This window comes from Cydia strobilella, chromosome 24 (genome assembly GCF_947568885.1).
Source record: "Cydia strobilella chromosome 24, ilCydStro3.1, whole genome shotgun sequence".
In the NCBI taxonomy this organism is placed as follows: Eukaryota; Metazoa; Arthropoda; class Insecta; order Lepidoptera; family Tortricidae; genus Cydia; species Cydia strobilella.
The window spans coordinates 5,599,931-5,616,130 of record NC_086064.1 but is presented as its reverse complement, the minus strand read 5'-3'; the positions used below and the strand labels follow the sequence as shown (position 1 = coordinate 5,616,130).

At 46.8% G+C, this 16,200-nt stretch overlaps 6 protein-coding genes and 1 pseudogene across 6 annotated transcripts; all 7 read left to right on the top strand.

Annotated features, from left to right (window-relative positions):
- Positions 1 to 708: 708 nt before the first annotated feature.
- LOC134752350 (late histone H1-like) lies at positions 709 to 1,389 on the top strand. The gene has a single exon (XM_063688030.1). It carries the CDS (start codon positions 709 to 711, stop codon positions 1,387 to 1,389), a length of 681 nt encoding a protein of 226 aa, XP_063544100.1.
- Positions 1,390 to 2,143: 754 nt separating this feature from the next.
- LOC134752366 (histone H2A) lies at positions 2,144 to 2,518 on the top strand. The gene has a single exon (XM_063688046.1). It carries the CDS (start codon positions 2,144 to 2,146, stop codon positions 2,516 to 2,518), a length of 375 nt encoding a protein of 124 aa, XP_063544116.1.
- A 4,287-nt stretch (positions 2,519 to 6,805) lies between these two features.
- On the top strand, positions 6,806 to 7,183 carry LOC134752053 (histone H2B). Its single transcript, XM_063687614.1, has one exon. It carries the CDS (start codon positions 6,806 to 6,808, stop codon positions 7,181 to 7,183), a length of 378 nt encoding a protein of 125 aa, XP_063543684.1.
- Positions 7,184 to 8,186: 1,003 nt separating this feature from the next.
- LOC134752437 (uncharacterized) lies at positions 8,187 to 16,013 on the top strand (annotated as a pseudogene).
- LOC134752052 (late histone H1-like) lies at positions 11,615 to 12,295 on the top strand. Its single transcript, XM_063687612.1, has one exon. The coding sequence runs from the start codon at positions 11,615 to 11,617 to the stop codon at positions 12,293 to 12,295; it is 681 nt and encodes a 226-aa protein (XP_063543682.1).
- LOC134752055 (histone H2A) lies at positions 13,050 to 13,424 on the top strand. The gene has a single exon (XM_063687616.1). It carries the CDS (start codon positions 13,050 to 13,052, stop codon positions 13,422 to 13,424), a length of 375 nt encoding a protein of 124 aa, XP_063543686.1.
- LOC134752054 (histone H2B) lies at positions 14,222 to 14,599 on the top strand. The gene has a single exon (XM_063687615.1). It carries the CDS (start codon positions 14,222 to 14,224, stop codon positions 14,597 to 14,599), a length of 378 nt encoding a protein of 125 aa, XP_063543685.1.
- Positions 16,014 to 16,200: the final 187 nt, after the last annotated feature.

The following is a 16,200-nucleotide window of genomic DNA, read 5'->3' as shown; positions in this document are numbered from 1 at the left end:
ACGATATCTTAATGTATAATATAACATAACATAATTATTTAAATTTAATATAAAGTACCTATCCCGTTTTACGTCGGTACCGGCAGAGAGCAAACCACTGAACGTAGGCAATGCAATCCAAGTCGCGGTACGGCTGTTTTACGACAGTGAAGACAACAAGTCAAAATAACATTATAAATATAATTTTCTAATGTTGTTATTGTGTCACATCTATCTATGGTATCTTCGCATTTAACTGGAGGACACATAATAGTGTTAGATGTGATTTTAATTAAGAAAAATCACTTTTTAAACTGACCCGAGGTGTCCGCAACCTATAATACCAAAAGTAAAGTTCTCTCATTCGTTTATCGGCGTTCCAAATCCTAAAACTTCTATTAAAATACGTATATCAATTCATAAAGAATGTATATGTGCAATTTTATTATAATCATTATAATATAATTCACTATAAATTTAGTTTAATCATAAACGAGTAAGTGAAAACTTGGAAGTGTTATTACGAGAAAACGTCCCGCGACATGAGGGTCTGCGTTACGGTTAAGCCGGAGTATATATAAAAAGTGGCGCCCCCAATAAGCCGTGTTTAGTACTCGCCAGCGCAGCGCTCCGCTTACACGCGTCCGCTGTATTCTCTTTGCGCAGTTTGTGCGATTTACTAATTTACTTTACTTACTTACTTGACGATTAATAAATAAATAAATAAATATGGCCGACACCGCAGTTGCTGCCGACGCTCCCGCCCCGGCGACGCCCGCGAAGAAGCCTAAGGCGTCCGCCTCCGCTGGCGCTAAGAAGCCTAAGGCGAAACCCACCCACCCTAAGACGTCCGAGATGGTTAACAGCGCCATCAAGGAGTTGAAGGAGAGAAGCGGTTCGTCCCTGCAGGCTATCAAGAAGTACATCGCCGCCCAGTACAAGGTCGACGCCGAGAAGCTGGCCCCTTTCATCAGAAAATATCTTAAGAGCGCAGTCGAATCCGGCGCACTCATTCAGACCAAAGGCAAGGGCGCGTCCGGCTCCTTCAAACTGGAGTCGAAGTCATCATCGGCCGGCAAGAAGCCCGCCGCGGCCAAGAAATCTAGCGCCGCTAAATCTTCAGCCGCCGCTAAGAAGCCCGCCGCAGCTAAGCCCGCTAAGGCGAAGAAGGCCGCTGCGTCCCCGGCCAAGCCTAAGGCCGCCACGAAGGACAAGAAGGCTGCCGCCGCCAAGAAGAAGCCCGCCGCGAAGAAACCTTCCACCCCCGCCAAGGGCAAGAGCGCCGCCGCGCCTAAGGCCAAGAAGACCGCGAAGCCGCCGACCAAGAAGCCTAAAGCTCCCAAGCCCAAGAAGGCCGCGGCCGCTCCCAAAGCGAAGCCCGCCGCCAAGAAGGCTGCCTCGAAGAAGTAAGAAGACTGCGTCACATTGTCGTCGTCGTACTTACATCGGCCGTGATGGTGGAGGATATGTCGATTGTCGTCGCTATATATCGTATATACGACGACGTGTCGCCTGTTCACACGCCTCTCGTCATACGCCTGTGCGCGTTAAACGCACATCAAAAAGCCCTTTTCAGGGCTAACAAATTTATTCAAAGGTTCATATCGCCTCTGTTTCATTGCAATAAGCACACACACACATACATACACGAGTCGATCGATCGCAATCAATATAAAAAGTCAATCTCAAATCGAGTCTTATGGCAAAAGTCTCAAGATTATTGATGATCTCACTGATAAGACTGATTAGGTTAGGTTTTCATGAATACTTACACAGAATATTTTCTTATCGATGGTGAATGATGATAAATATAACTGTATTATTTGAAGTCTTAGATTTACAACAACAACAACTACATAAATATAAGTATATAATTTACGGAATATTTTTTGTTAATTGTGTCATTTTTATTAGGTATACTTTGATGTATAAATTGAAATGTTTTTATTTTATATCTATCTCTTTCTAATTTGCGCTCTTGCACGCGACTCGTTGATTGGTCGATCGGGCTCGTGTTATGTCGGCTCGTTGTATCCCCACTATCAGCGTACACCGTGAACGTATAAAATAAAGGCAACTACTAAAAAAGAGCGTATACACTCGCAAGCAAGCAATCGTGCTCTCGTTTCGTGTGTGTAAACTAAACTTAAATCTCTCTTTAAACATGTCTGGACGCGGTAAAGGTGGCAAGGTTAAGGGAAAGGCAAAGTCCCGTTCTAACCGTGCCGGACTTCAGTTCCCCGTCGGTCGTATCCACAGGCTTCTACGCAAGGGCAACTACGCCGAGCGCGTCGGTGCCGGTGCCCCGGTGTACCTAGCCGCCGTCATGGAGTACCTGGCCGCTGAGGTTCTCGAGTTGGCAGGCAACGCCGCTCGCGACAACAAGAAGACCAGGATCATCCCTAGGCATCTCCAGCTGGCGATCCGCAACGACGAGGAGTTGAACAAGCTCCTCTCCGGTGTGACCATCGCCCAGGGTGGTGTGCTGCCTAACATTCAGGCCGTGCTCCTGCCCAAGAAGACCGAGAAGAAGGCTTAAGTGTACTCACTTCTCATCAGGCTACATCTCTAGCGGTAACACCCGGCGTTTGGTGAATGTGGCCTCTGTTATATTCCCGCCCGAGTGACCGTTACAAAAGGCCCTTTTCAGGGCCACAATATGATTCTGTGATAACGTTGTAAGTTTCATGGCATAACGCATACGTGTATGATGTCATTCGATCGATCAATATAATTATATCATATACATATATATGAACGATGAATGAATGAATGAATGTTATTACTTACGGTAAGTAGATAATTCTGAATTCTAATAAGATTATTTTTCTGATTGCAAAACACATCACTACACACGTCTCTATATGAGAGACTTGAGACATCGTTTCGTCAAGAAGTATAATAAATAAACGACAAATAAAGGTAATGTGATGGCTCAGAGCTATTACTTGCTCATCTACAGCAGTGTGTCACTGTAACAACAACAACAATAGTAAATAAACATAAAGCTATATACATTTAAATAATATAATTGTTATCCGCCTACGGTTTTGAACAAAACTGATGATGGTATAATCTATACGGCATTTGATATATTTTATAATCAAAATAATAATACCTATATGTAAGTAATATCAATACGCGCTCTCACTCCCCACCATGCCGACCGACGATACTAATGATGCACGAACGCTATTGGTCGATATACCGCGAGCGCGACGCTCGATCTTTAATCCCCTATTTCCCGTTCTCCGCTTTAACAAAATGAGCGCAACTTAGTACGAAATTTTTACATATTTACAGGAGCTGCGCAACTGGCGAGGGGGCACCCGCTCCTACTCACGCCGCCCGCCAACCCGCCGCCCGCAACGAGGCCCGGACACTAGGGCCTCGGACACGCCTAACCTGGTGGAGGAGTCTCCCACAGGCTCCCTAATGGCACCCGCCAACCTGCCGAGGCAACGCCAGCCCGGGCAACGCAGACTGCCGCAGCCACAACACAAACCGCAGAGGATGTCGCAAGCAGAGATCGACACCACAGCGTTGCGCAGGGACATAGTTGCCGCGGTGCAAACCGCGGTAACTGCGTCCCTGAAACCAACGCTAGACGAGGTAGTGTTAGCTATTAAGTCTCTGTCTAGGCCTGACCAAACTCAGGCCTAGCTCACCCCAGCAATAACGCAAGTTATTCGCCAGCTACACTCTTTTACGGCCTAAAAGAGAAAGATTTAAGGGTAGTATATTGGAACGCGCAGACATTAAGCGGTAAACTTAATGATCTGCGCACTTTTCTCCACAGCCAAGACGTCGACATCATGCTGATTTGCGAGACAAAGTTGAAAGCGTCCAACACGCTTTCAGCCAGTGGGTACATCGTGTACCGCCTCGACCAGGCAAACCCGGAAACCGGGTACGCTTACCGAGGCCTAGCAGTCATTGTCAAGAGGACAATCATCCACCAAATGGTGGACATCGACCAGCCAGCCTCACTATCCGCACTGGGGATAGATATCAAACTACAAAGGCATAATCTGCGCTTGTTTGCTATCTACAGGCCCTGCGGACACTGCCGACCGGCAGAGATGCGCGCCGACCTCAAACGACTACTGGTGGACTCCCCCGTGCCGACCATCCTGGCCGGGGACTTCAACGCCGAGCATTCCGCTTGGAACTCCTCCGCGCACTCCCAAGCGGGAAACGTTATCTACCAGATCGTGGAGGACCTCGATCTGGTAGTGGGAGGGCCCTACGAGCCCACTCACTATCACGGCTCAGACGTGTACAACAGGGGCACCACCATCGACTTTGCGATCTCTCGCGGAGTCGATACACTCATGAGGCACCAGGTATTTTACGATCTCACATCCGACCATAGGCCGGTGCTCCTGACCATCGCAGACCAACCGACGACGAGACTCAACAGAGGACCCGGACGCCGCTACGACTGGACGGCTTTCACAGAAGCCATGGTAAATTCTCCCCGTACAGGTCCCATATCGACCGCAGAAGAGGTCGATGCAGCAGCAGCCACAATCACCGGAGACATCAAGGCGGCCCTAGCCGAGGCCACCCACATCATCCCGCCCACAGACCGGCGCAAACCGCTCCCGAGGCCGCTTCAAGCGCTTTTGGAGAAAAAGCGCTGGTACAGGAAACAGTGGCAAAGGACTAGGGCTCAGTCGGTAAAGACCGAGCTCAATCGTCTGGAGCGATTGTTAAAGGACAAACTCAACGAGCACAGAGCTGCAAGCTGGGAAGCGCACATCGATAGCCTAACCGATCACGTTCCTTCCATCCACAGGTTATGCAGACAACTCAGCTCGAAACCCGAGCCGATACACCCACTAGAGGACGACACCGACGGAATCCTGAAATACGCAGCCAAGGACAGAGCGGAAATACTCGCTCGCAGCCTTGAGCAGCAATTCAGGCCCTTCCCCGACACAGACCCACAACACACAGCGGACATCGTACAGCACGTCCGAGACTATCTCAACGTGCCGGTCGAAACCCACGATGATCCAATCTACTTTTCTCCTTCACAGGTCAAGGCGACTATCAGGCACCACTGCAATCCGAAGAAGGCACCGGGCCCCGACGAGATCCCGAACATGGCGCTCCGCCAACTGCCGCTAAACACCTTAGCGGCAGTGGCGCGCCTGTTCAACGGGATCTTGCGGTCGGGGCACTTTCCCACCGTCTGGAAGACGGGACGGGTCATCGTCCTTCCCAAACCCGGGAAGGACAGAAGAAAGCCGGAGAGCTACCGGCCTATCACGTTGCTATGCAACTTATCAAAGGTATTCGAGAGGTTGCTGCTCCGGCACCTCTCGCCACACATCCAACCCAGGCCGGAGCAATTTGGTTTCAGGTCTCAACACTCCACCACGTTGCAGCTCACCCGTGTCCTACACCACATGGGCATGGCGCTCAACAAAAAGGAGTACACAGTCGCTGTCCTCCTAGACATGGAGAAAGCTTTTGACCGAGTCTGGCACGAGGGTCTAATATACAAACTTTCTCTGTCCACAGCACCCCGCCGCATCGTGAGAATCATCGCATCATTCCTAGCAGACCGACGCTTCCACGTACAAGTGGAAGGCACGGTGTCGCAGGACCGCCCAATACAGGCAGGAGTCCCCCAGGGGAGCTGCCTATCGCCCTCGTGCTATGCGCGCTACACCGACGACATACCAGTCGTAGGACAAGCGCAACTAGCCCTCTTTGCTGACGACGCCGCTTACTATGCTTCATCTTTTCAGATGCCGCATGCAGTCTCCAAGATCCAGCCGACGCTCGACGCCCTTCCTGACTGGCTCTCCAAATGGAGGCTATCAGTCAATGTGGGCAAAACGCAAGCGCTCATCACAGGGCAAGCGCGAGACTTGCCCGCACCTCCTTCTCTTTTAGGACAACCGCTCACGTGGTCACCCACAGTGAAATATCTGGGGGTGACCATAGACAGGCGGCTCACCATGCAGAAACACACGGCGGAGACAATCAGACGAGCGAAAACCGCTCGAATGAACCTCCGCCCGGTTTTCTGCAGCAAGCTCCCTGTACGGACCAAAGTCGGTCTGTACAAAGCTTACGTCCGCTCTCGACTAACCTACGCTACACCAGCCTGGTATTCTTTCTGTTCCAGGTTCAACAAGCAGAGGATGAGGAGCCAGGAGACACTCTCGCTACGGACCATCGTCGCAGCAACCCGATTCGTCAGCAACGCAGCCATCGCCGAGTACCTGAAGTGGCGCAGCCTGGACGAGTTCATCGAGCGTCTCGCGCGGGTCATGTATGACCGCGCGGACAACTGCAGCCACGACCATCTACGAGGGATCGCGCCACACTACACACGACCACCGGACCTACACGGGGCTCGGCATCTCCCCCGAGCCCTCCTACACAACGACGACGACGACAACAACGAAGAAGAGGAAGAAGAAGACGTCGTCGACGACACAACAACACCACACACACTCGGATGACACCTACGAAGCACACGCCAGCCTAAACTGCCGGTCGCCTTCACTGCGGCCCCGAAACCTGGCCCCGCTCAAACGGTATCACCAGGCTAGGGGTTGCGGGGTTGGATAACGGCCGGTAGCGATAAAGCTGGCCTACACCGGATCGCGCAGCCGTCCAAAAATCGACGGTGGAAGACCGCCCCACGAAGATGGGGCGCGAAAACAGATTCAGTCTCCGCAACAGGGATGTTGAAGAGACCCCTCACACCCTCCCAAAAGGGTATCGAGATGACATACAACAAACAAACGAAATTTTTATTCTCAGTTCGACTATCGTACTGTAAGCATCTAACTATATCACAATGCCACCCAAGACTAGCGGTAAGGCCGCCAAGAAATCCGGCAAGGCCCAGAAGAACATCTCCAAGTCGGACTCGAAGAAAAAGAAGAAGCATAAGCGCAAGGAGAGCTACGCCATTTACATCTACAAGGTGCTCAAGCAGGTCCACCCCGACACCGGTATCTCCAGCAAGGCCATGTCGATCATGAACTCTTTCGTGAACGACATCTTCGAGCGCATCGCCGCCGAGGCCTCCCGCCTCGCTCACTACAACAAGAGGTCCACCATCACCAGCAGGGAGGTGCAGACATCCGTGAGGCTCTTGCTGCCCGGTGAGCTCGCCAAGCACGCCGTCAGTGAAGGCACCAAGGCCGTCACCAAGTACACCAGCTCCAAGTAAGCGTCCGTCGTTCCTCGTATGCTATCTGTCTTCTCAATACACTTTTAGTGTAATGGGTTTAGGTAGTTCGTATTGCGACACGACACGCTGCGAGAGTGTGGTTTGTACAACAACCAAAAAGGCCCTTTTCAGGGCCACAAATACGTTCTGAATATATAATATAAGAAGTTTCTAGATAGCCGTGCATACGGTGTCAATCGGTATCAACACGAAAGTTGTATCAACATGTAAGAGTATTAAATAAGGAATCAACAATACACACATACACTTAGTGTATGCATATGTGTAACGTGAGACGTTATGGATATTAAATTTAGGTTAGGTTTTTATAAAATAAGTAGTTATGTTAGGTTTCGCGGAGTTAGGTTAGGTTTTGAATGACATTATAAAAAAAAGTTAGGTTTGATCGGTTTGAACTTTGACCTAACCTAACCTAACTCGATCAAACCTAACTCCGCGAAACCAAACATAACCTGACATTATAAAAAAAAGTTAGGTTAGGTTTTGAGTGACAAAAAAAAAAAACCTAACCTAACTTTGACCTAACCTAACCTAACTCGATCAAACCTAACTCCGCGAAACCTAACATAACCTGACCTAACTTATAAACCTATTTTATAAAATACTAACCTAACTTTAATAACCTGACCTAACTCGATTGAACCGGCTATCGAGGCGAATTTCGATAGCGATGACTGTTATTTAAATGAAATATATGTATGTATGTATGTATGTATGTATTTATTTATTTATTTATTTATTAATTAATATTTCAATTATATTATTGTTATTCTAATCAGAAATTTTGTGTTGGTGAGAAAGGAAGAGGGGCGAGGGGGACGTGTATGTGAATTTTATAGCCCTCTCGCTCACACGGACACTAACCCCGTCCCTTTCCGACCAGCCAGCACGTATAAATAGCGACTCGCTGGCGAAAAATCGCTTATTCCCTCTCGTGACTCGTTAACGTAACGTACACGCACGCGTATTATTATTATTCACAATGGCCCGTACCAAGCAGACCGCTCGTAAATCCACCGGTGGTAAAGCGCCCCGCAAACAGCTCGCCACCAAGGCGGCCCGCAAGAGCGCGCCCGCCACCGGCGGCGTCAAGAAGCCCCATCGTTACAGGCCCGGCACCGTCGCCCTCCGTGAGATCCGTCGCTACCAGAAGAGCACTGAGCTTCTGATCCGCAAGCTGCCCTTCCAGCGTCTGGTGCGTGAGATCGCTCAGGACTTCAAGACCGATCTGCGCTTCCAGAGCTCTGCCGTTATGGCTCTCCAGGAGGCCAGCGAGGCTTACCTCGTCGGTCTCTTCGAGGACACCAATCTGTGCGCTATCCACGCCAAGCGTGTGACCATCATGCCCAAGGACATCCAGCTGGCTCGCAGGATCCGCGGTGAACGTGCCTAAACCACCACGTTTAAACTGGCACGGAGCAACATCACAGGACGCAGTCTGCGCGAACGCATACGGTTACATTATATGTATTATTTTGTACCACGCGTTTTGCGTCTGGACGTGCGAACGTGACGCTTCTGTCAGTCATATATCAAAAGGCCCTTTTCAGGGCCACACATGATTCTAAAATTCACAATTGTTTCTTTGAACAAACACTTGCGTAGATAAATCGATCGATCGATCACTGCATGGTCATTACGAAAAAAAAAAAAAAAAAAATATATATATATAATTTACACATAACCAACCGTACACAAAATGTACGGAGGTATATATGAAATTTAACTGCAATACACGAAATACTACTATACTGTAAGGATTATTTAAGAAAGAACTTATTTCCTATAATAATAGGAGTTAACACACTAATAGATTGGAAAGTAAATTAAAATCGTCACGTGACTCTCATATTAAGCGCTATTTTATTATATCGACAAAATTATTACCACTGATTGAATGCTTACAAAAATATTAGAGGAGAAGAATCCTTCACAAGAGGATCTAATCCGTAAGCCGGCCGCCGTTTTTATAGTATATATTATCCCCTACGTCTAAACCTAAGTATCCAAAATTAATTTAAATATCATATAATATGAAATTATTTATCAATAGGTATATATAATATTATATTTCTTTAGATATATGAAAAGTAAGTCAAATAATAATGCTCTGATATATCTTACCCCGTCCCCCGTCGCCCCGCAATAGGGTAAAACGTATAAATAGCGGCAAAATGATGGCTAGCTAGCTATTCCACTCGTGTCGACGCGCGGCGCAAGTCGTGTGTTGAGTATTCCGTTCGAGAAGTCTAATCTCTACTACAACAAGTCGCAATGACCGGTCGCGGTAAGGGAGGTAAAGGTCTGGGGAAAGGAGGAGCCAAGCGCCACAGGAAGGTGCTCCGTGATAACATCCAGGGTATCACCAAGCCCGCCATCCGTCGTCTCGCCCGCAGAGGTGGCGTCAAGCGTATCTCCGGCCTGATCTACGAGGAGACCCGCGGCGTTCTCAAGGTGTTCCTCGAGAACGTGATCCGTGACGCGGTCACCTACACCGAGCACGCCAAGAGGAAGACCGTCACCGCCATGGACGTCGTCTACGCTCTGAAGCGTCAAGGCCGCACCCTCTACGGTTTCGGAGGTTAAGCGCTGCACTGTCAGCGTCGTCGCGCGCGATATCGTGTAATATGTACTAACGTGGGTATTACCGTATCGCGCAGACGCAAATAAAAAAAAAAAGGCCCTTTTCAGGGCCGCAAATAATTCTATGATACGATTACGATAAAAAGTTTCAGTAGCGACACAGACGGACAAACAATCGATCTCTACCCATCCTATGTTATCCAAAATATCTACTAAATAACTACTAATAATCTAGTATCGTCGTAGGTGGTACGTACATTTATTACAATTACTTACTTACCCGGCACCGCGCAACACTTCTAACTTCTACAGCGTCCAGCTCGTAAGCATCGCTTGTGCTAAGTATCTATTGATACCAGAGGAAGCGAAACAATCCAAAATTGAACCACGAGCGGTACATACAAAATTGGAATCTTGAGGGTTTCATCAACATTTTTAGTTTCACCACACCAACCCGAAGAAGAAAATATTAATTAACTGGTAAAAGATATATATATATATATTTTTTTTTTTTTTTTTTTTTTTTTTTTTTTTTTTTTTTTTTTTTTTAATAACACCATCATATACTTATAAACAATCACATGCAACCGCACACACCACATTTTACTTTACCCGCGAACCTCACCTGACCTGTGAGTGATCTGCTACTGATAATGACGACTAGTCGATGAACTGACCAATTAGATAAAGGATTCGCAAATAGTGCACAAAACGGACAGGGACACCCAACATCCCCGCACCCACTCACCTCACTTTACAAAAAAAAAAAAAAAAAAAAAAAAAAAAGAAAGTATAATATAAACACAGGTTTTAGACTTCTCGTGTTCCTATGATGATGAATACATAATATTTAGGTACTTACATATAATATATACATATCAACCTAAACAGATTTTTATGTCAAAATAATTTATATCGTTTGTTCCAATATCAACATTCAGATAATATCATACGTTAAATTATTATAAATAAATACGCCGGACCAAAAACTAAATAAATCTAAACGACGACCTACACGAGACTCTTACCTACTACGATGCCCGCACGCACGTGTCGCGCTGTATGATCCTCGTAGAAGAAGAGAGTTTAACTATACGAATTATAATAATATTCATTAATACGATATCTTAATGTATAATATAACATAACATAATTATTTAAATTTAATATAAAGTACCTATCCCGTTTTACGTCGGTACCGGCAGAGAGCAAACCACTGAACGTAGGCAATGCAATCCAAGTCGCGGTACGGCTGTTTTACGACAGTGAAGACAACAAGTCAAAATAACATTATAAATATAATTTTCTAATGTTGTTATTGTGTCACATCTATCTATGGTATCTTCGCATTTAACTGGAGGACACATAATAGTGTTAGATGTGATTTTAATTAAGAAAAATCACTTTTTAAACTGACCCGAGGTGTCCGCAACCTATAATACCAAAAGTAAAGTTCTCTCATTCGTTTATCGGCGTTCCAAATCCTAAAACTTCTATTAAAATACGTATATCAATTCATAAAGAATGTATATGTGCAATTTTATTATAATCATTATAATATAATTCACTATAAATTTAGTTTAATCATAAACGAGTAAGTGAAAACTTGGAAGTGTTATTACGAGAAAACGTCCCGCGACATGAGGGTCTGCGTTACGGTTAAGCCGGAGTATATATAAAAAGTGGCGCCCCCAATAAGCCGTGTTTAGTACTCGCCAGCGCAGCGCTCCGCTTACACGCGTCCGCTGTATTCTCTTTGCGCAGTTTGTGCGATTTACTAATTTACTTTACTTACTTACTTGACGATTAATAAATAAATAAATAAATATGGCCGACACCGCAGTTGCTGCCGACGCTCCCGCCCCGGCGACGCCCGCGAAGAAGCCTAAGGCGTCCGCCTCCGCTGGCGCTAAGAAGCCTAAGGCGAAACCCACCCACCCTAAGACGTCCGAGATGGTTAACAGCGCCATCAAGGAGTTGAAGGAGAGAAGCGGTTCGTCCCTGCAGGCTATCAAGAAGTACATCGCCGCCCAGTACAAGGTCGACGCCGAGAAGCTGGCCCCTTTCATCAGAAAATATCTTAAGAGCGCAGTCGAATCCGGCGCACTCATTCAGACCAAAGGCAAGGGCGCGTCCGGCTCCTTCAAACTGGAGTCGAAGTCATCATCGGCCGGCAAGAAGCCCGCCGCGGCCAAGAAATCTAGCGCCGCTAAATCTTCAGCCGCCGCTAAGAAGCCCGCCGCAGCTAAGCCCGCTAAGGCGAAGAAGGCCGCTGCGTCCCCGGCCAAGCCTAAGGCCGCCACGAAGGACAAGAAGGCTGCCGCCGCCAAGAAGAAGCCCGCCGCGAAGAAACCTTCCACCCCCGCCAAGGGCAAGAGCGCCGCCGCGCCTAAGGCCAAGAAGACCGCGAAGCCGCCGACCAAGAAGCCTAAAGCTCCCAAGCCCAAGAAGGCCGCGGCCGCTCCCAAAGCGAAGCCCGCCGCCAAGAAGGCTGCCTCGAAGAAGTAAGAAGACTGCGTCACATTGTCGTCGTCGTACTTACATCGGCCGTGATGGTGGAGGATATGTCGATTGTCGTCGCTATATATCGTATATACGACGACGTGTCGCCTGTTCACACGCCTCTCGTCATACGCCTGTGCGCGTTAAACGCACATCAAAAAGCCCTTTTCAGGGCTAACAAATTTATTCAAAGGTTCATATCGCCTCTGTTTCATTGCAATAAGCACACACACACATACATACACGAGTCGATCGATCGCAATCAATATAAAAAGTCAATCTCAAATCGAGTCTTATGGCAAAAGTCTCAAGATTATTGATGATCTCACTGATAAGACTGATTAGGTTAGGTTTTCATGAATACTTACACAGAATATTTTCTTATCGATGGTGAATGATGATAAATATAACTGTATTATTTGAAGTCTTAGATTTACAACAACAACAACTACATAAATATAAGTATATAATTTACGGAATATTTTTTGTTAATTGTGTCATTTTTATTAGGTATACTTTGATGTATAAATTGAAATGTTTTTATTTTATATCTATCTCTTTCTAATTTGCGCTCTTGCACGCGACTCGTTGATTGGTCGATCGGGCTCGTGTTATGTCGGCTCGTTGTATCCCCACTATCAGCGTACACCGTGAACGTATAAAATAAAGGCAACTACTAAAAAAGAGCGTATACACTCGCAAGCAAGCAATCGTGCTCTCGTTTCGTGTGTGTAAACTAAACTTAAATCTCTCTTTAAACATGTCTGGACGCGGTAAAGGTGGCAAGGTTAAGGGAAAGGCAAAGTCCCGTTCTAACCGTGCCGGACTTCAGTTCCCCGTCGGTCGTATCCACAGGCTTCTACGCAAGGGCAACTACGCCGAGCGCGTCGGTGCCGGTGCCCCGGTGTACCTAGCCGCCGTCATGGAGTACCTGGCCGCTGAGGTTCTCGAGTTGGCAGGCAACGCCGCTCGCGACAACAAGAAGACCAGGATCATCCCTAGGCATCTCCAGCTGGCGATCCGCAACGACGAGGAGTTGAACAAGCTCCTCTCCGGTGTGACCATCGCCCAGGGTGGTGTGCTGCCTAACATTCAGGCCGTGCTCCTGCCCAAGAAGACCGAGAAGAAGGCTTAAGTGTACTCACTTCTCATCAGGCTACATCTCTAGCGGTAACACCCGGCGTTTGGTGAATGTGGCCTCTGTTATATTCCCGCCCGAGTGACCGTTACAAAAGGCCCTTTTCAGGGCCACAATATGATTCTGTGATAACGTTGTAAGTTTCATGGCATAACGCATACGTGTATGATGTCATTCGATCGATCAATATAATTATATCATATACATATATATGAACGATGAATGAATGAATGAATGTTATTACTTACGGTAAGTAGATAATTCTGAATTCTAATAAGATTATTTTTCTGATTGCAAAACACATCACTACACACGTCTCTATATGAGAGACTTGAGACATCGTTTCGTCAAGAAGTATAATAAATAAACGACAAATAAAGGTAATGTGATGGCTCAGAGCTATTACTTGCTCATCTACAGCAGTGTGTCACTGTAACAACAACAACAATAGTAAATAAACATAAAGCTATATACATTTAAATAATATAATTGTTATCCGCCTACGGTTTTGAACAAAACTGATGATGGTATAATCTATACGGCATTTGATATATTTTATAATCAAAATAATAATACCTATATGTAAGTAATATCAATACGCGCTCTCACTCCCCACCATGCCGACCGACGATACTAATGATGCACGAACGCTATTGGTCGATATACCGCGAGCGCGACGCTCGATCTTTAATCCCCTATTTCCCGTTCTCCGCTTTAACAAAATGAGCGCAACTTAGTACGAAATTTTTATTCTCAGTTCGACTATCGTACTGTAAGCATCTAACTATATCACAATGCCACCCAAGACTAGCGGTAAGGCCGCCAAGAAATCCGGCAAGGCCCAGAAGAACATCTCCAAGTCGGACTCGAAGAAAAAGAAGAAGCATAAGCGCAAGGAGAGCTACGCCATTTACATCTACAAGGTGCTCAAGCAGGTCCACCCCGACACCGGTATCTCCAGCAAGGCCATGTCGATCATGAACTCTTTCGTGAACGACATCTTCGAGCGCATCGCCGCCGAGGCCTCCCGCCTCGCTCACTACAACAAGAGGTCCACCATCACCAGCAGGGAGGTGCAGACATCCGTGAGGCTCTTGCTGCCCGGTGAGCTCGCCAAGCACGCCGTCAGTGAAGGCACCAAGGCCGTCACCAAGTACACCAGCTCCAAGTAAGCGTCCGTCGTTCCTCGTATGCTATCTGTCTTCTCAATACACTTTTAGTGTAATGGGTTTAGGTAGTTCGTATTGCGACACGACACGCTGCGAGAGTGTGGTTTGTACAACAACCAAAAAGGCCCTTTTCAGGGCCACAAATACGTTCTGAATATATAATATAAGAAGTTTCTAGATAGCCGTGCATACGGTGTCAATCGGTATCAACACGAAAGTTGTATCAACATGTAAGAGTATTAAATAAGGAATCAACAATACACACATACACTTAGTGTATGCATATGTGTAACGTGAGACGTTATGGATATTAAATTTAGGTTAGGTTTTTATAAAATAAGTAGTTATGTTAGGTTTCGCGGAGTTAGGTTAGGTTTTGAATGACATTATAAAAAAAAGTTAGGTTTGATCGGTTTGAACTTTGACCTAACCTAACCTAACTCGATCAAACCTAACTCCGCGAAACCAAACATAACCTGACATTATAAAAAAAAGTTAGGTTAGGTTTTGAGTGACAAAAAAAAAAAACCTAACCTAACTTTGACCTAACCTAACCTAACTCGATCAAACCTAACTCCGCGAAACCTAACATAACCTGACCTAACTTATAAACCTATTTTATAAAATACTAACCTAACTTTAATAACCTGACCTAACTCGATTGAACCGGCTATCGAGGCGAATTTCGATAGCGATGACTGTTATTTAAATGAAATATATGTATGTATGTATGTATGTATGTATTTATTTATTTATTTATTTATTAATTAATATTTCAATTATATTATTGTTATTCTAATCAGAAATTTTGTGTTGGTGAGAAAGGAAGAGGGGCGAGGGGGACGTGTATGTGAATTTTATAGCCCTCTCGCTCACACGGACACTAACCCCGTCCCTTTCCGACCAGCCAGCACGTATAAATAGCGACTCGCTGGCGAAAAATCGCTTATTCCCTCTCGTGACTCGTTAACGTAACGTACACGCACGCGTATTATTATTATTCACAATGGCCCGTACCAAGCAGACCGCTCGTAAATCCACCGGTGGTAAAGCGCCCCGCAAACAGCTCGCCACCAAGGCGGCCCGCAAGAGCGCGCCCGCCACCGGCGGCGTCAAGAAGCCCCATCGTTACAGGCCCGGCACCGTCGCCCTCCGTGAGATCCGTCGCTACCAGAAGAGCACTGAGCTTCTGATCCGCAAGCTGCCCTTCCAGCGTCTGGTGCGTGAGATCGCTCAGGACTTCAAGACCGATCTGCGCTTCCAGAGCTCTGCCGTTATGGCTCTCCAGGAGGCCAGCGAGGCTTACCTCGTCGGTCTCTTCGAGGACACCAATCTGTGCGCTATCCACGCCAAGCGTGTGACCATCATGCCCAAGGACATCCAGCTGGCTCGCAGGATCCGCGGTGAACGTGCCTAAACCACCACGTTTAAACTGGCACGGAGCAACATCACAGGACGCAGTCTGCGCGAACGCATACGGTTACATTATATGTATTATTTTGTACCACGCGTTTTGCGTCTGGACGTGCGAACGTGACGCTTCTGTCAGTCATATATCAAAAGGCCCTTTTCAGGGCCACACATGATTCTAAAATTCACAATTG

What these genes read in the sequence shown, in the direction of transcription:
- LOC134752350 (XM_063688030.1), top strand. Translation starts at nt 709, where the DNA reads ATGGCCGACACCGCAGTTGCTGCCGACGCTCCCGCCCCGGCGACGCCC.
- LOC134752366 (XM_063688046.1), top strand. Translation starts at nt 2,144, where the DNA reads ATGTCTGGACGCGGTAAAGGTGGCAAGGTTAAGGGAAAGGCAAAGTCC.
- LOC134752053 (XM_063687614.1), top strand. Translation starts at nt 6,806, where the DNA reads ATGCCACCCAAGACTAGCGGTAAGGCCGCCAAGAAATCCGGCAAGGCC.
- LOC134752052 (XM_063687612.1), top strand. Translation starts at nt 11,615, where the DNA reads ATGGCCGACACCGCAGTTGCTGCCGACGCTCCCGCCCCGGCGACGCCC.
- LOC134752055 (XM_063687616.1), top strand. Translation starts at nt 13,050, where the DNA reads ATGTCTGGACGCGGTAAAGGTGGCAAGGTTAAGGGAAAGGCAAAGTCC.
- LOC134752054 (XM_063687615.1), top strand. Translation starts at nt 14,222, where the DNA reads ATGCCACCCAAGACTAGCGGTAAGGCCGCCAAGAAATCCGGCAAGGCC.